This window comes from Anguilla anguilla, chromosome 14, assembly GCF_013347855.1.
Source record: "Anguilla anguilla isolate fAngAng1 chromosome 14, fAngAng1.pri, whole genome shotgun sequence".
Classification (NCBI taxonomy): Eukaryota; Metazoa; Chordata; class Actinopteri; order Anguilliformes; family Anguillidae; genus Anguilla; species Anguilla anguilla.
Window position 1 is genome coordinate 8,898,014 of NC_049214.1, and position 20,784 is coordinate 8,918,797.

At 37.8% G+C, this 20,784-nt stretch overlaps 1 protein-coding gene across 1 annotated transcript; it reads left to right on the plus strand.

Moving 5' to 3' along the window:
• Positions 1-14,350: 14,350 nt before the first annotated feature.
• Positions 14,351-19,705, plus strand: LOC118213447 (prostaglandin E2 receptor EP4 subtype-like). The gene is made up of 2 exons (XM_035392436.1): positions 14,351-15,499; positions 17,887-19,705. The coding sequence occupies exons 1-2, from the start codon at positions 14,696-14,698 to the stop codon at positions 18,472-18,474; spliced, it is 1,392 nt and encodes a 463-aa protein (XP_035248327.1). The 5' UTR covers positions 14,351-14,695; the 3' UTR covers positions 18,475-19,705.
• The last annotated feature ends 1,079 nt before the right edge of the window (positions 19,706-20,784 follow it).

A 20,784-nucleotide genomic window follows, 5' to 3' on the forward strand; every position in this document is an offset into this window, starting at 1 on the left:
GTAATGACAGATTAAACTTAGCAGCTGGAAAATTATATGGCACTTAGCACTTCCCTTGCAGTGCTGGTTTGGAACTCATTCAGTCATTTATATCACCCATGGGATTGCTATGAATTACATAACGGAACCTGACAGTGTGAGCACTAAACAAGTAGCAAGTAATTCTAGATTATTTTTTACTAATCTTAGACAGGCATGTTTAACTAGACATGCAGGAATGCCTTCAGCTAACTTAAACTTGTGAAGTCCTGGAAGTAAACCTGTACTGTGTATGCTGAGTGAAAAACATTGGAGATTCCATTAAAATTAATGGAGAATAAGAGACAAAATAAAACGTCCTGGCAGAAACTCAATTACTGATCATTATGTTTCATATGAAAAACAGTTTGTAAAAATGTGTAATTTGTAATGAAATGTGTACATTTTAATAAATATTTTCCCAAGACTTCACAAACTGCTACACATAATGAAATATATCTTTTAAAAAATTGACCGATGAGGTTTCTCAGTTAAATCACCTTGGTTTTCTACACTGAATTCAATGGGCAGCAAGCTCTTTTGCCCTCAACATGCACAGTAGAGGCTGTTTCCTGTTACTTCCTAGGCTTCACCGCCTGCCTGCTTCTACCCTCTCCAGTTCCTATGTACGCTCTGTGGTACTAATGTATGTTAATGGTTTGGCATTTGTATGGATTTCAGTACATAGATCATATTTATACGTTAAAAGATTCACACTGCCAAACGGAGCAAGGGACAAACCAAGCTAACGTAGGCAGGGGTAGATGGCAGCTACTACTGCAGTCTCAGTTGATGGGGGGGAATTTTTTATTTATTTATAATATAATTAATTTCAAGTCTTTATTTTCCTTTCTTATGTTATAGATTATTTCTGTAATTGTACCTTGTTTCATGTATTGTTCATTTATTGTAGTCTGGCTGTTGTTAATTGATTTAATTTATGGTGGTTTGTGTCAGGGGAGGAGCTACTTAGTATAATGTAATGAGTTTAGAGTTCCTCCAGACAGTCCTGACTCCTGTCTGAACCTGTGTAGCAAACTAGCCACAAGCCATAGACAAATTTTGCAAATTGCAGCATTTCTTTTTATTTCGCTATTTTATTTTATTTTATTTTATTTTATTTTATTTTATTGTTAGGTACAGTTGTAATTGTATATTTTAATTAATGCTTTTTTTTGTTCACTGTACATATTTTGCACTGCCTCACCGTTTTTTAAAATTATTATTATTTTGCCTTTGGCTATTGGAGCAACCTTACAAAGTCAGTCATTTATGAAAAGCAATATGGACTGCATGCATAAAGTGCCACGTAAAATTATGAAGAATCGTTTCCATACATTTGAATGAAGTAAAATAGAATATTCATTCATATCCAATGTTCATATGGATACATGCCATTCCTAAAGGTACTTTCAGAGTAGGCCTAGCTAGAAAGTGTGCTATTCTGATATACTCAACTCTAGGCAGCCAGCCTTAACACACGTCCATTTCCAGGTGCAGTGAATGTGTTGGCTTTCTGTTCACAAGAAATCCACTGTGATTGCCATTATTTAAACTGCTCGCCTGTCTGATAACATCAACACTCGTACAATGAAATCTTCATATTGTGGATAACACGAAAGTATGGCATGACATTTATACATCTGGCCAAAATGATAAAATTCCTCAAGTGCAAAGTTAATTTGAGGCCGCAGGAATGAGTCACTAATTATTTTCGAATGTAGTTTAATGATTTCCCAAAAACTGTAATTCTAATTAGAGAGAGATTTAACATTGATAATTATAATTGTGCTGTGTACTGGCAATAGAACAATGAACAAGAAACTTAAAGGTGTTTTATTTTTACATTTCAGTTTTCTATGTGATTAAATCCAATATACTGTACATATAGCTCTCACAAATTCAAAAGGGAATCAGCACAAATGATGGAATCAACCCGTGTAGTTGCAGTCCCTTTTCCTGATGTCTAAGCAGTTCGTTATCTAACTACTTGCAAAGGCTGCTCAGAAAAGACAGAATGGAATGATGTTTGTGTGGAAGCGGTGGAATATGTTGGAAGTATCTGCGTTAAAAGGCCATTATATAAGCATACAATGTTAACTTGATTATTTATTGATAATTGTGCGCATAACATCCTTTGTTAAGCTAAGTATGCCAGTTGGAAACGTAGTCTCTAAATTCCGAGCATCGATTTACATATAGTACTCTGTTTAACAAACTTTTCGGCAAATATTGGACAGGACTGGACGGAAGGAAACAAAATGATGAAGACAGCTGCACATACACAAAAACATCCAGTCCTACTTTTTTCAGATTTGGTTACAATAACCTGTGCATTTATTGGAGGGTAAAGTAAAGCTCATGAGAAAAAAAAGCACCATAAGTCAAAAGTAGCTGCTAGTATATTATTGAAACATAATTGTTACAACACTGAGGTAAGGTTGAGGTGCCTAAAAATGTGTAGCAACTTTTTCAGTTCTGTTTTTTTAATCCAACCACAGTAACCAAACAACCCTACAAAATCGCAAGAGCACAGTGGTGTAGAAAGCAAAGGGAATATGTTCTCATTTAAACCAGTGAAGGGACTATGCCACTTATGTGCTGCACAGTTTATTCAGTGGGAGGTGTGTGCACATGATACCATTGACTGAATACAGAAAGAAACCTTGCCAAGACTACACTGGACTGTAAAAGACATACCTAGAGATAATGTAAATGTGAAATAATTTGTGCACAAACTGGTGTGCTTTGCTTTATATCTGAAAATAAATGCAAGCAATTTACATAAGAATATCTCCCTATATGTGTATAGGGAAGAATAATTATTCTTCCCTATACACATAATCAAACAAATGTGTTTTCACTTGCTGATGAAAATGAAATAATGGTATTCTTGTAGGAATTTGTGTTAGTGAAAAAAAACACAAACAGAAACCTCAGTCTCATGATTGATTAAAAACAAGAACAATGCTGTGACTGGAAAAACAGTTCACCATTTGACAGACAGCAGCCTGCAGCACTTGTGAAACTACTGGTCACACTCTCTTGTACATTATAGGGGCTTATTTTTCCTTCAGCGTACGTTCTCTTCCTTAAAGAATGTCAGCTGGTCAGGTATAGCTGCATGAAACTGATGAAAGCTGATAAGACCGTACGTTAAAAACTGTTTATGAGCACAAGCCAATTCATGCGCTGTGATTATCAAAACAAACTGTCAAGTTGGCCTGACGCGGTCCAATGAAGTTTGCGGAAATGTACGAAAAAATGAGTAACTGATTTGCTGTTGGAACAGGAATTAATCTGCATAGAGTATGCAGTTTGCATGACTGGCTGCCAGAAGGTACTGGTTACAACATACTATATGTATATGCAACCATTTTATTGTGGTTATTATTAGGGTCACCTATTTGTCTCCACCATGTGACCTACAGGAATTTTAACTTGTATTTCAATGGTTACCCTCCAGAAGACCCCATAGGCCCTCCAATGGCACAATCAAGTGATAAACTGTACAATTGATTTTCTAATTGAGACATTTCTAAAAACAACTTGTTGATCTTATATGGGGGGAGTTAGGAAGGAAAGTAAAAATAGATTTTAATGGAAGTTTAAATGCTACAAAAAGCATGTCTTTGTGCCCGGGTCCTCACTCCACAGGGTCTGCTGGATTTCGTTGTTACACAGAACTTGAGTTCTGTTTTATTTTAGCCCAGCACTAAGACACTTAATTCTATAGGTCTTCTTGATTGAAGACCATGCCATAGCTGAGACAAGGAAATATGTTACACTTATAATTATTCACAGTAAAATGCTCAGTGTTAAATCAATTCTTAGAGAGTACTGTACATATTGTCCTGATTGGACTTGTATGTACTCTGTACATCTATCACTGTGGAAACATGCTAAAGGGGAACTGAGAGGAGAAAAAAAAAAACATCTTACCCAGGACCTTCAAAATGCAATTGAAATTTTAACAGGAAAGCCGAATCTGACATGCAGACACACATTATTATTTGTAAAAATAGCAGGTCAATAAACTCAGGAAAGGTGGCATGTGGAGCACAAATTGAGCTTATATATGCATTGGGCCTGGGGAGTTCTACTTTAATGCAACTCATTCAGCAGCCACTAATAACAGCATTAACTATGAAACATCTGCAACCATAGAGGAGACTATATGGGGTATACCTAGTCCTACCAAACGAATCAAGTTTAAAATGGTTAGACTATAATTCATAAACACTTTGTTTTTTGTTTGTTTCTAAAATAATACTTTAATAATGAAAGGTCAGCCTTATCTTGACCTTTGATGTTTCCAGTATTACTAAGCATTTGGAATTACAGAAGAGCTTAGTGAAACATGCTCTTAGCCACATAGCACTCCATTAAGTGTTGCAAAACACGATCAAAGAGCTCTTCTCTTGGCCTGACTGTTACAGATCGTGCCCACGTTTAACCCGCTGATATTGGAAGTAGAAAGAACACCATATGCACGATATGATCAAACTCAGCCTCCTTGTCTGATGAGTCATGGGTCTATATTGATTTAAAACTTTAAAATGAGTTACTTAATAACCTAAATCATTACAAAAGCAGCTCTCCAAGAAACAATGTGATGTCTTGTTTCTTATAAACAAATAAAACATTAGAAGAGGAACCACACACAGAAACACATAAACATATGATTAACTATACATGCATATGCTTACAATGTCCGTCACCCCACTCCTAGTCAATACACTGTAGGTGATCATTCCCTTTTCACACTGGGACAAAATAAAGAAGCCAGAAGTTAATATTAAAGTGGTGATTTCGGGGAAACGATACATCGGGACTTCACAGCCTGAGGAATACGTTCCTCAAATCAAAGAGTACCTGTTACTCTTTGCCAACAGATTTGTCATCCAGAAACATGCACAGACAAACACACTCACAGGAAGTAGAGCACCACATACTGTAGAACCTGTTATTTGTTCTCTTCTTTTGCCAGAGGGAAATACTTTGTGTGACTGTTGCAACATGTTATTCCTGAAAGAAAATGCTGGAGTCACACATGAAAGCACAGAGGTAAAGAGTGGTGTTCCAACCATGGGTCATTTCTCTAGGGTTTAGTAAGAGTTCCACAGTGAGTGAAAAAGACATCTGTTCTCTGCCTTTTCATTTGGTCTGCTATATGTAAGGAAGATATTATCTTAGCGTATTCCCACAGTGCATGTAATGTAGACTTCTGCTCCTTTAAAAATGAATAAATGTCATCTTCAGCAGTAGCAGTAAAACTATTTCTATTAAGATTGCATTTCCAAGACGTTAAGTATTTTTATTCTCTGAATAATTTGCCAGTGACATATATGCAGCTTTAACCTGCAAACAAGCACATATAGTAAGACCATGAAAACCATATACATAAATCCTTTTCACTGGAACCTTTGAGCACCATTTCTGATACAACACCAAAAATGGTCATATAAAAAAGGGCAGGTCATTAATTCTGAGAAATGTCTTAAGGTACATATATGGCAACTTCCTTTGCTTAACTTCCTTAAAGATTGACGATGAGTATTGCTGTCCTTCAAAAGTGGGAGCTGGTGCTCTTTCGCAGTTCTACACAGTTTGTGGATGTGTAGGATTTGTCGCTTTTCTGATTGAGAAAACTGTTTCTTGGTGCATCTACTTTTGACATTTGCATGACAGCCAGTTATGACTTTGTTTGAAGGCAAGTTGTGATCATACAGATTCACACCATCTGGAATTAGCTGTCTAGGCTGTAGCCATTTCCCAAATGATACCAGTTATGGAAAGGAATATTAATTTTTAGCTATATTTTCCAGAAATCAAAAGAAAAATTGCATATTTTGAATTTCAGGAATGTTCTGATTTTGTATGTTGAAGCAATATATATCCATCCAATGTCCAGTATTTTAAGGGGTTAACAATGCCTTTAAACACCATCTAAATGTAACTGAAGAGTTTAGTCATTAAAACGACCATGTATCAGTAGAAACAACATTGATCAATTGCCATTTGGATCTGATGTTGGTACTGGCATGATCCCCAGTTCAGATATTAGAACAGTGCATTAACAGGACGAGCTACCGTGCAGCTGAAAGAAATCATATTTTTTGCAGTTGAAACCAAATCCATTTAGAATGATTTGTGCTAGGTTCCTCCCTAAACTTCCATACTGGCTCCAATTCTCAAGTCACTGTGGAGGGTTAATTGCCAAATATTTCTGGCTGCGCTGTGGCAGTGAATATCCCAGTGGCTCTTGAATTATTTGCAATGTATTTGCAATGCACAATGAATCGACACAATCCACATTCAGTTCGGGACTAGCGAGCCAAAACGACACTGGCTAACCATTGCAAACAACAAATGTTCTGCATCTCTCATTCCCATTGCAGCTTGATGACACTACTGCCTGAGTTGGGATTCCGCCCACCAGCCTGCCCCTACAGCAATGAATTCTGCATATTAAGTTCAGTGACCCATGAAATCATGAGGAAAAAGCAGGGGTTTCTCTCTCACCCATGAACCGACATTCTTTCATAGATACAGAGGAAATGTCCCTCAACAGATACAGAAGGTGCCAGTCAAGAGCTATATTATTTCAACAGATGTGTGACTGAGTTGTTCACTTGAATGACTCGTAGCCAAAGACGCAAGAGAAGAGTTGTTCATTTATTTATAGTAAATGACAGCTGTGCCGCAAACTGTGGATGTTGCTCAAAATTTCAAGACACAAAAAAAATGCACGTCAATATTTAATATGAAAATGGGAATAATGAAAAGCTGACATACTTGTTCTCACAAAAGTAATAAACTGTCTTCCTAAATTTCACTCCATTGGTTACATAAGAATTCTCTCCCACATCAACAAACAGGAACAGTGTAGTTGGGGAACTCAAGGGTTGTGCATTAGGTTCCCCGGTGGGGTGCTGCTGTTATACCCTTGAGAAAGGTACTTAACCTGAATTACCAGTCAAACAGCAAAGTAAAGCGGGGGGATGGAGGTTAACAGCACAGAGCATATGGCCCACCAGTCTGAGGGCTGACTGTGTCAATTCTCCAGAGACACCACTCCAGAGACCCAGATACAAATAATCCTTGAACACCCCCAGTTGCAGACATTCACATGCTAAATCACATCTCTGAACTCCTACACTACACTGGTGGCACATTTCATAGGATGTGAGTACACCCACCGCAATTATTGGAGGCCATTGTAGAGATAAGACAGGCCTGCGGGTGTGCTTTATGAATAATGAAAAGTGGGATTAAATGTTTTTGTGTGTTTGGTTTTTTTTTTTTTTTTTGGTTATTTTTACGGAAACCACAAGCCCTTCTCATCTACTAAACCATGTAAGCAGGTGTCCAGGGTGGGTGCTTATTTTGCTCTGTGCCACACGGATATCTCACTTTATGTCTGTTTACAATTACAGAACACTTGAAATAAACTGTGTACCTTAGATACAATTGTCCTGGTGATTGAAGGAATGCTGAGCTCAGAAGACAGAAACGAAACAAATCTCAACTTGCCTGACACCACCCTCAGTTGAAGTTTGAGAACAAGTCAGCCTTTATGTGTTTCGGGTTTTATTCTTTTCACAAGCCAACCACTTGGCAAGAAATATGCACACAGATCATAAAAATTAAAAGGCTCACATGTAAGATGATAAAGATCATATTTTCGTGTTGAAGGATTGCTGCTTTTTTAAATTGAAATTTCAAGGAGCTTTTTAATGGCAAAATTCAAGGTTAAAGCCACACATAAAAACATTTCAATAAACCTTAATCAGTTTAGTAACAATTAGGGGTAACACTTAAGAATAGACTGATAATTTCTTGTGACCTTATGATTAACTTGTTTGTAGCTAATTTGGTTCAATGTGGAATCACATGCAGCACGCATGCAATCAACTTAGAATTTGAACAATAAATTTACCCAGTTAAAGGCAGCTGTGTACAATCTTCAGGTGTCAGGTGTCACAGTGCTGGGCTAAAACACCCACATCAGCCAATTTCGGATAATATTGCACGCTGTTTCATGCGTGCAGTACTTGATTACAGATGCCATTGAGCTTACATTAAGTCTCTGTATTTGGTAGAGCTCAGGGAAATGGAGGTTAACAGCACAGAGCATATGACCCACCAGTCAGAGGGGTAACTGCGTCAGTTCTCCAGAGACACAACTTTCCCATGCTACAACTTGACTTGTCATAATTTTTCTTATGGATACATTCTTATTTATTTCTCACACACGGAATTGATGTTCGTTTGTGTTTAGCTTTGAAAACATTGCTGTGCAAAACATCATTCCTCGTGGAGCAATCTTATTGAGCTACAGTAGGTGTTTCACATGATATCAAACCTGCCTCCCACACCTTGATTAATGCTTTTACTGATATCCACATCCCATTCGGCTCAAGAACATTGGTTGTAATATGCTTGTTTTATCAAGTGACATTCTTAAAATTTGCAGACTTAAATTACGAATATTAAGTTTGGATTAACTACCCCTCCCCCCATCTCTTCTTGATCACTTCAGCCATAAAGTTAGGACTCAATATTGAGTGTCTGAAATCATCTTATTTGTCAGCTCAACAGCTCAATGGTCCAGTGTTCACAAATAATGCCTGAATACAATGGGCTCATCAATGAGAGTGGGAGGGACCATGATATCAAAGAACAAATTAGTACTGGTGGTGCAAAACTTTGCTCTGCACTTCAAAAAAAAAAAAAAAAATTTCTTTCATTGCAATGGGTACTCTCTCCTCATTTTGTATATATTTGTAAAAAGAAATCATGCTTGTTTTAACAAGGGAACTTCTAAGCTTATTTTATATAGCATTTAGCATTGAATGTGTTGAACAGCAAATGCTCAGAAAGCAGATGAAATTAAGCTGAAATCAGAGGGTAAAATGGCTATATATAAAAAATAAAAAGAGTATGGAAAGAAAATAAACATTTCTGACGGGCAAATTCACATGGGACAATCCTAACTGGTGCTGGTAAAAAAAGTCAGGAAATGCCTTCAGTTTCCCCAGGGAACCCAGTTTAGTGTTAATGGCACTGTAGACATGGAAATAACAACGTGTCAGTTTTATCATCTTTTAAAACTTATTTTATTAAGGACCCCCTACAGCAGCTTGAGATGTCTTTCATTGTATGTGAAGGCCTTAATGCACTTTAGAGCTTTTAGTGGCAAAACAGACTCCACACAAACTGTTTCTATGATGAGGCTGAGGTGACAACAGCATGGGGTTCAGAGGTGTGGGACTAAATTCAGATACAGTATCACTAGTTAGGTCACAAAGCTATGTAGTTTCTTTAGGTTCAGTGCAAATTCTGACTAGACGTACACACAATACCTTTTCATTTCTGTGGCTGAAGTGAAGAATGAGCTCAACTATGGAAACTATGGTATTTTGAGCTGTGAATTTCCCACATGAACCCTCAGGCTCTGTTTTCTTGCATTCTTGGTTAAACTTTAAATCTTCTGTTTGTCATTGAAATCCATAGAATGTAATATCCCATTAAAGGTCCAGGAAACATGAGATCTGTTCATTCTTTGCTGATGTGTTGGTTTAATATGTCTTTAATTCACAAATAACCAATAAATATTTAAAAATGATTCTTACAACAACAACAACAACAACAAAAAGTAGAAAAGCCTGTGTCGAGGCTTGCTTTCCCTCTTGGGTAAATGAGAAAGGTTTTTAGTGGGCAGGGTTATCTGGTTACAATATACATCACTAACATGCTACAGGCAGTGAAAACCTTTCAACTTGTAATATGTAAATGATGCTCTTGGCACTTTTGTGCGGGCAAGCTAAGTTGGAAATGCCTAAGCACTGCGCTTTCTCTGGACGCAGAAAAACCAATAAGCTTTTTAATTTTCCAAAAAATAAAAAGACCCACAAGAAATAGTTTTAATTTATGGAAGCCCATGGTTACAGCAATATTGCAATGACCCCAACAGATAATACTTGTAGCGCCCATTTTCATGAGGAGGACTTCACCAGCTATCTACAAAAACAATGTGACTTTGCTAAAAAGCTAGTACTGGTGCGTGGTGTAGTGCCTTTCCTCCCTTCAACTCCCTCCCCAAATGTTGCTGCTAGTGACACTCCCAGTGGTGGAGAACAGACACATGATGGATTGGTAAGGAGGCCTACCATTATCCAGTGATAATTAAATAGCTGTAAAGCTTAGATATGTGAAATTAAAGCATTTCGATATTCAGGTGTAATGTCCAGAGTTTGAGACTGCTGTCAAAGCTAGCGTTAATGTATAGTAGCTCAGTGTTACAATGTGATTACGCATTGAATGGTTTGCAGGTTTAAATATATGATGGTAAAGCCAAGAATATGTTGCTTTCTTTCATGTTGTCAGGTAGTGTAATGTTACTACACTGGACACCCTGTTCTAACCTAGTGACGAGGAATGGTTTACATATGAGGTGTCTTGCAGATATGAATAATAATGAGTGGAGGATACATGTCCACCCTGTCTGTTGAACAGGTCATGATAATCTATTGCTTATTACAATTAAAGAAGAAAAGCAATTGTCACTTCTGGGGAATATAACTATTAGAATCCAATTTCCTGGACCTTTAAGGGATTTTTCTTGGAATTGTGGCCTCCCCAGGCCTGAATCATACAGGGGAAAATCAATTAAATTTCAAATGTTTCTTTTGCCAAAGGCAGATTAAGACTGAAACGCAAGCAGGTTATGTAACACATCACGTACATTTCATTGTTTCTAATTCAGTATGCTTAGTTTTACATATATTTGAATTACATATCTCAGGCGTAAATGATACACAACGAGCCAATAATAATTATACAAAGAAAAATTATCCTGTACGCTCACATTCAAATTGGTTGGTGTAATGCTACCCTACTTCTTTTTTATTTCATTTGAATATAATTTTATTTTCTCATCTTTGGGTGTTACCCAGGTAACCCCATATTAATTTGTGGATATATTGTATGACATGTAATATTCCACTGTGCTAGACTGTGAGATTGTGTTATTGGTTTAGCCTTATCTAGTAGAATTCAGTAAGCGTTTGAAAATGAAATTCAGGAAATATGGTTAATTTCACTTTTCAAGCACACATGATACCAGTAGCCTCACAAGGCTGGGTTCTACATGCTTGGCATATCCAGGCAATCTCCCTGCAACCGAAGGTTCAGTCAACAAGATATTAACTTTGACTTTAATTTTCAGACAGCCTTAAATGAGGTGGGTCTCTATATATCTTTAAGAGTTTTACATTTAGGTTAATCTGCATTTTTTAAATTCAGAATTTGCTCTATAATCTCAAATTCTGTGAATATCTCCATGGATAACACACTGTGCCAAAAAGGAAATAAACAAAAGGGTGTCAAACACAATAGCTGGCAGGGTTTGTTTATGGGGTGCAATCATACAATAAAACAGACCTGAATGTTTCCTTTCAATACAATTAAAGTGTGATTAATTAAATGATAAAACTTACTTCAGGTAGTCAAAAATAAATGCATCAGTGGACTACGATAATTCTGAACATGCACCTAAATTAAATATTTATACACATGCAAACACCTTAGTGACCTTTTCCCATTATCGTCAGGTTCCTGATGGTCTTCTCAACTTGAGAACCATTTGGCAGAAGTGCATGTGGTTGAATGAGCTGTCAGAAACCACATTGTTCTCAGTGTAATTTCATTTCTTGTGAACTGTTGTTTTCAAGTCAGACATTGTGCAGTTTCATTTGTGCACTGCTCTAAGTGAAGACTGATATATGGCTGTCTAAAGCACTGTGGCTTGCTCTACAGACCTCAATTGCGTCAATGTGCATCAGTGACTTCAGTAGAGAAATAAATCCCTTTGAAGTATCAGATGGTATCTGCTGTCAACATTTTGACTGAAAGCTGCAATGATTCAGTCAACCTGTCCAGTTGTTTTCAAAACATTGCATCTTGCAAACTGCATTATAAGATTTACATCAGATGGAAGCTTGATATCTGATTAAACAACCACGATAGCATATTTAAATTTTTATTTTGATTGTGGAGAGTTACGTTCTTTTGAAATGAATTTTTCACCTATGTAGTCATGAAGGAGATCGCGTGAGTGACGGTTTTAAAAGAGAGAAGTGTGAGTCACAAAAGCTGCAACTATGGGTCAATGTGATTTTTGGCTAAAACATTACAATCTCAAACCCAGAACTCACATAGACCAGAGCAGCAACTTCTAAACAGTGGGTTTAAAATTCTGTAAAGTATTATGATGAAAATCATTCTTTTTTCAACTATGCAAGTACAGTTTCATGTTGATCCAAACAGCAATAACGATACCACAGTGTCACAGGTTGCATACTGTATGATGAGACACAAGGCCAAGAAGTCCCCAGCATATACAGTCTATACATGGTTTGTTGGCTGCATTGTGTTGTACTTGAGATGTGCTTTTTAAAACTGGTGATGTGGTCTGTGAGCGTCATTGTGGTTTGCAGGTGCTGTTTACAGGGACAAGTTGTTTGTTGTAAAGCATTTCCTGCAAGCTGCAGAAACGCTATTGAACATTTAAACTTCCTGGGTGCCTTCCACCAGAAGTCAGCACGTCATAAACCCAACATTCTAAATCTGATATGTAGTGTACATGCTGTATTGTATTCTTTTAAAAGAATGCAACTTATGTTTTTTCTACACATTTTCTCACTTGTTTGCTTACCTAAAATTGTTCATGCATCATGTGCACTCAAAAATCATATGGGAATGTTGACAACAAAGGCTCTAACTGTAAGAAACTCATTTTAAGGTTAGTTTATGTAGATTGTTCTTTTAGAAACCTCACTCTCTTTTGAAACAGACAGTGATTCTTAAATAGCATTTATCTTAAAATGCATTAGAGACAACATTCATATTTAATGATGGGTCAACCTCACTCATTCAAAATGTGACTGCTGATTTAAAAAATAAAAAAAATTAAACATTTTTAAAAGGCCTGAAAGTAGACGACTTAAATAAAATCAGGTTGCAGCAGAACATAGCTAGCAATTAGATAATCATCACAAAGCTGCAATTCACACTGATACTAGGAAGCATCTCATAAAAAGATAAGTTAATGCATTGAATACCTTGCCAGAATTAATCATAGAGGGCGGGAACCTTGACGTGTTCAACACCTGACCTGATGCAGTGCAGAACACAATTCAGAGTGTGGCCAAAGATGCATTGAATAAATTGCCGTGTTCGTATCATCATGTAATAGGTTTGATCTTAAATTTCAACTTTTCGTTGTTTAATAATTATACTGCCAAGAAAAAACATGGGTCTGGTCTCCTTGGAAATAAGAGGCAGATTAACATTAGCAAAAAATTAACACACACAGTTGCCTTTATTTGAAGCTTTTTCACAGAGCTGCAAAAACTCTGCAATACATCACTGAACATACTATTCCTTCAGGTAATTCATCATGACATGTGCTCCCTGTTCAGCCTCTGATAAAGAATCCAAATTATGAACACTTGAAAGCACTGAAATGCAGTGTTGTTTTTGTATCAGACGGATTGCCTCGTTTGTTCTCTCGGCGATTTGTGTTCAGTTGGTGCGTGCATCCCAAGTTTTCTTTTTCATCACGTACGATAAGGGCAGAATTCTGTAATTCTGCACGCCTTTGTGAAGTTATCAGCGGACTTCCAATTTACCTTAATTTGTGTTGGCATGCACCGATGAGATGTACCGTTTGCCTGACTTGCTGAGGAGAAACGCGTTATCTATGCTTGCAATAATACAGTTGACCTTGTCCTTGTGTTGTTGTTTTTTATGAGATTATATTACTAAAACCAACAGAGTGGTAATTGCCTTCAAAGACATTATAGAATTCAGTTTGCTTCACTCAAAACTTGATGCAAGCATTTTCACTTGACAACCAAGCACTCACCATTCCTATGAGGGGAAAGGAAGGGGGGAGTGTTCCGTGAGTGATGATAAAATATATTAGAAATCAGTTCATCAAATGTAGTTAACATACTGTAGAGTAATAGGCCTACCACAAGAGTAAAACAAATGTCAATAAATAATAAATAATTACATAAAATCAAACAAGAAAAAAAATCTGGTTGAATAGTTTAATCTTTTATACCACTTACGGTTGCTCACATTTAAGCACAATATAGATTTTCACTGGCAGGCGATCATATTACTGTTAATAATGACCATTTTGCAGACGTGACCTATGACGAAATGGGAAGATACGTGTCTGTCTCCGGGGGTTATTTAGCGGGCGCTGAAGAAACGTTAGTGGTTAGAGAAACCAAAGAGGCGGAGTCGGACACAAACTCAGAGGGGAAACTTCCACTGACAAGTCAATGTGTCGCAAATGGGAATGAGCAAGAAGACGCGCAACACCTTGCAAGTGGAAAAAATCAAACTTTGCAAATAGTATGAAGAGGAACATGATTATCTCGTGGGAAGCAAGTTAACTTTTTTTCGCATGGTAATCTGTTGTTGAATTTTTTTTTCGAGGGATTAAATTAAGAACGAAAAATTGGATTATTTGGATTATTTATTTGAATTGATTTTAATGAGTCGCCTATCTACCCAAGCGAGGATGTTGAGCACGACCACCGCAGGATACATGCAAGTTAACAACCTGTGCTGATTTGTCAAGAACACCTAATTGAAAATGAATATAACAGACCAGTTTAACATGACAAATAATACTACGGGAAGTCCGCCAAATGTCCCAACTATCCCCGTTATAATGTTTATATTCGGGGTGGTTGGCAACGCGATAGCCATCGTTGTGCTTTGTAAATCAAGAAAAGAGCAGAAGGAGACAACATTCTACACGCTGGTTTGTGGACTCGCCGTAACCGACCTTCTGGGAACCTTGCTTGTTAGCCCTGTCACCATCGCTACCTACGTGAAAGGATCGTGGCCAGGAGGACACGTATTGTGTCAGTATTCTGGATTCATCCTTCTTTTCTTCTCTGTGGCGGGCCTCAGTATAATATGTGCCATGTCAATCGAAAGGTACATGGCTATTAACCACGCGTACTTCTACAGCCATTATGTTGATCAAAAACTTGCAGGCTTGACTCTTTTTGCCATTTATTTCTCAAACATCATGTTCTGTGCCTTGCCGACCATGGGACTGGGACAGGTACAGAAGCAGTACCCAGGTACTTGGTGTTTTATTGACTGGAGAAGTAATGTGAGTAAGGACGCGGCGTTCTCATACATGTACGCTGGTTTCAGTTCTTTTCTGATCCTTGCAACGGTCATCTGTAACATACTGGTGTGCGGGGCACTGATCATGATGCACAGAAGGTTTGTCCGCAGAACGTCGCTCGGCACCGATCAGAGAAGGATTGCAGAACTCCGAAGGAGACGGAGTTTCAGACGTATGGCTGGGGCAGAAATTCAAATGGTCATTTTGCTAATAGCTACATCCGTGGTGGTCCTTATTTGTTCAATACCCCTAGTGGTAAGTAGAACAACTTTATTTTGCAACTTTGTCATGCTCGTATCATGATTTAGAATAGGCTAGGCATGTTCCTTAAAGTTAGGTTAAATTTTTTTTAGACTTTTAGATTTTAGACTTTAAAATTTTCCACAAATTCTCATTAATGTACATTCTTTAAGGTGTATCTTACAGCTGAAAGTTTAAATATTTGAACTCCAGTACAGTAAAGTGTTCAATGTTAAATCAGCACGTACATAGTAGGGTACATGGTGGGTTCATATAGGTACTCTTTTTGAGTTGGAGATTTTACTGTATATAAATGATCTTAAAATAATATTTGTTTTATATATGACGAATAAATACCATAATATGTTATTTATAACAAATAGCTCAGTGAAACATTTCATTTAACCATCCTGATATTTAGCCTACGCATTAATGAAAAGACCCCTATTATTTACTCGAGTAACGACATATTTCGGATGACTTGCCAAAGAAAGCGTTATCTAATGTGGCCAACTTCCCTAAACGTCATATAAAACATGTTTATGCTAGATATAACAAATTACTGAAGCAAGTTATTGACAACAGTAATTTTCATTTTGATGCATTGCATAGTCGTTAGGTTTGTTTATAACTGTTGTAATTGCTACAGATAACACAAATAACAGGCTATTTTAATACCGTTAAGGTGTAGCCTGTAATGCACAGTAGCCTACAACTGTCTCAGGGCTATTCATTTACAAAAAGGAAGGCAGCTTCTAAGTATGTTAATGGTATTAAAAGTTTTAAAAGGTAACAATGTACAAACAGACTAATATGTATATCACACATTTAGCATAGATTGTAGGCGTAAGTATACGATTACAGTAGTAGTTAAGTACAAAGTGTTCGCATTAGCAAGGCAGTGTCGCCTAGCACTGTTAAATGAAATGCATTTGCATTTCTGTCCTCATTTACTCTTTTAGACCAAATGAAATACCTCCACCTTAATTAATAAATAACTAAAATAAGGGTGGATGGTTAAGCTCCTCAGAGGAGGTAATGCACCACACTGCAAGTAGTGAGTCATTATAATACAGTCTTTATATTTTCAAACAGGGGATGTGCCAGTTCCACTGATGACACTGTCACTCTTAGTTCAAATACACATAGAATAAATATAATAGAAGGTACTGGGGCCTAGTCACAAGATTCCATTGTCTGTGATTCCTTCAAGGGAAGAGTAGTACACAGACAAACCAAGGTAGCCTATAAAGTAATCGGCTCTTGGACTTGTGCTGTCTAAAAGGTATTTTACTGGTCAGCTAGCTCATGATTCCTTGTGAAAGTAAGTCTGACATCAGAAGTTTGTCTGTAATTAAGTACTATTAAGAACATTGCTTAGAAAACACAACTGGTCCAAAAATACAGTACGCTGGAAGAGGAATCTTACATTTGAATCGATTCCCCTAACTCAGCTCGGCTGTTCTGCAAGGATATGGTCTTGGGCCAATTCTTTTTGAATGATATATGTAGCTGTTTAAAAATATCACTGATAGATATGGTTTAAGTGTCAAAATTTATCTGATAAGCTAGCGGCCAGGTTTTGAATTTGATGTGCAGTTGTGCACTGAAATGGGTAGCCAGGTATATAGGTAGTGACATAGCTGAGCCTGGGGCGGTTACAGATTAGGCAAGAAGCAGTGGGGTAAGGCGTGAGAGGTCTAATGGCAGACCGGGAGACAAAACAGGACAGAGCTGCAGTAGTCCAGATGGGGAATGACCAGCGCCTTGATTAAGAGCTGGGTTTGAGTAGCTGGTGAGGAAGGGTGGATTCTCCAGATATTGTACTTGAGTTTAAGACAATGATTTGCCATCCAGCTTGAGCCTTGTAAGCAAGCTGAGATGCATACAGAGACCAGTGTATCAGATGGGGGAGGGGGAAAAAAACTGTCATCAGCATAACAGTGATGAGGCACACTATGGGAGGAGATGACAACTAGGACCAGGGACCATAAACCATAGGGGATATCTGTAGAGAGGTTATGAGGTCTCAAAACTGTGAATCCCCCCACCCCCCACCACCATGGACCATGGAAACAGCATCTGTCTGGGTAGGAAGTAAATCAGTTGAGAGCTCTGCCACAGATCTCCAAGGTAGTCAGAGAATACAGGAGGCAGCGGCGGTCAACTGTTTGATATTCTGCAGACGTCAAGGAGGACTAGTATGGACGAGAAAGAAGCTGCCTTTGCAGAGTGTAGCTCCTCCCGGACTGTAAGCAGGTCTGCAGTCTGGTTATCAAGCACAGTGATCATAGTCAAAAATGGGATAGTATTTGGCATCCCTGTCTTTTCATCAACTGTTCACATTCATAGGATACATGATTTTCAGTTGGCGTAAGAAGTTGTTCACTCTGTTCCTTCAGGTGCGAGTGTTTGTTAACCAGCTCTACAGAACCCCGGTTGAGATGAGGAGAGAAAACCCTGACCTCCAGGCCATTCGCATTGCCTCAGTCAACCCCATCCTGGACCCCTGGATCTATATCCTGCTCCGCAAGGCTGTGCTCCTCAAGCTCATTGAGAAGGTGAAGTGCCTGTTCTGCAGGATCGGGGGTCAGCGGCAGCAGAGGCCAGGGAACTTCCGCTGTATCGATGGCCAGCGATCATCTTCTGTCATCTCCCGCGACTCCCCTTCCCTGGTCTGCCGGGAGCTGAGGGAGGTCACCAGCACCTCTCAAACATTCTTGTACTTGCCTGAGACAAGTGACAGCTTTTCTGGCAGCTTTCAGATGGGGCAGGCGGGGCTGGGGCCCTCTTTGGAGCGTGGTTCTCTCAAAGACTTTGCAGGATCTATGTCCTCAAATGTAAACTCTTTGGACTGCAGGACTTCAGAAGAGCAGCATGCTCATGTAAGCCTCTCCAACCCCAACAGGCCTTCTTCATATTCAAAGGACCAGCCTGTACATGTGATTTTCACAGGAGAAACATTGAACTTGGCAGAGAAATGCATATAGCTCCCCTCAGAGTTCGACACATCGGTAACGACAGGGATGAATCTTTGGCAGCTGACAAGGATGATGCAATCATGACATGTGACTTCAGTGCTTTTGGGCCACACAGGCTGAATTGACAAAAGGTTACTGAAGCTTTTCTTTGTGGTGCCAATAAATCAGAGGTTAAAATGGAATTGCATTTGCCAAAATTTCACCAGATTTCAGTTTTGTTTGAAATTAGGATTCCACCTTGGAATTTACATAGACTGAACAAAGTTGTGTGTGAATGATGAGAATGAGAATTGGTACTAATTACTATTTTCCATTTCTCAAAGCGAAAACATATTGAAGATATTCATAACATTAGGATTCTTCTACATCAGAAATATTTTATGTTTTAGATTCTCATATATATTTTTTGTACCTGACACACACACACTCACACACACGTAAGGTACAGAATGAATGTACTATGTACTACGAATCCAAGGGAGTGAATATGTCAGATGGGAGACATGAAAATCATCTTATAGTTTCGTGTCATTTTATGAAAACATTGCACTTTTATATAACCACTGAATTGTTAGGCAATGTGTTTGTCGGAAAGTATTTGGAGCAAAGTTTCAATCATCACTTTCCAAACAACCTGTTGTTTAAACATATTTTACTGGTGTTAAAATGTGAACTTCATCCAGTTAAATTATTTCTACATTTAAATTCTTCTCTATGAGAAGGTGTAAACCAAGTATTTGTCTGTACGTTTCAAATAGGATAAATCGCCATTTTATTCAACATTTTCACACATTTCAACTTTTACGCCACCAGTTCTTAGCAAATATACACCACATCTCTGTCCATGAACAGAGATCCAGTAAAACTAGAATATACAGTAATCATTTACAGAACTTATTCCGTAAGCATACTGTAGTGACCATAATACATAATAAAATAGTTTCACTTGATCAATTTACAAATAAGTGCTATAAACATTCCTTTCCAGTTTCCTCAGTATAATAACTGTTATTTCCATAAGACTGAAGCATTTCACGGTTGCTTCATATGAGAAGGAGGAAATTCAATGACAGATATTCTGTTATCACACCTTGTACAGAGAATTCATAAGCTGATGTACTAAAATGGTTGCTGCTTCTGTGCATGTCAGTTGCTCATTGTAAATCGGTAGATTACCTGATAAATGAAAGCCAAACCATTATGTGGTGAAATAAAGATCAATTTTGAAGAAATGAAAGTGCCTGTTAATCCTGGTCTCTTAACATGCTGTAGATCAGGGCAGCCAATGGCAGGGTAGGCCTCTCTTGCTCTAAAGAATGAAAGTCTTTTATTAGCTTTTATAAGCTAATTAAATATAAAATGTGCACATTTTTCACCACTATTTAAAGTTGATTTTAAGGTCTTTATTCGCAACAAACGTACCACCCAGCTAGGCAAATATTGTTCTAAAAATGTTTTTAGAACATTTGGTGAAAAAGATGATTCTGTTGATGTCGCCTATTCCCAAAGGTGGAATGGTATGTTTTGTGGTGGTAAATAAAAAAGGAAACAGAAGTGTTGCTACAGTACATGTTATTATTCATCAGTCTTATTTTCAACATTTGAAAAAGTTGAAAAGAAGACTGTCGGCACTTACATGGACTTCCATTTACGTTTGAGGAATTTAGCAGAAGCTCTCATCCAGGAGTAACAGAGCTTAAATTTTTACATACTGTACAATCCTGTTACACATTTGTAAACACAATTCAGGTTAAGTGCCTTGCTCAAGGATACACTGGCTGTGCCCTGCCTAAAAACTCACTAGAGTTACAAGCAGTTACCCGCCCATTATGCAACACTTGGCCGCTGCCTACTGTATGGAGCAGAGACAGAGAATATTTCCTTACATTTTACTCAATTCTCATAGGGAAGTCATATGTTTTCAGAGGGATTATTAACTGCCAAAGAAATACAAAGTACAATCACGTGAAATCAATCCTTGATGTTGATTTGGATTTCAATCACTGTAAAATGGGATTAGAGAAATATTATTCATCATGAATACAAACATGAGTTCAAACTACATTAAATCCATAGACTGATCAGTACTATTTAACACAATAAATTCACTTATATGAGATATAGAACTTATCTCTAGTTATTATCTGCTTCCCTTTTCTGCTTATGTATCACTGACAATGATTTTTGTATTATTTAATGAAATCAGAATTTGAACACAGCTGGCCTGTCTCAGCATAACACTGTGTTAATGCTACCATATTCAAATGCACCCAGCATGCACTGCATCAACATGATCACATGCACTATGATTGCTTGTGG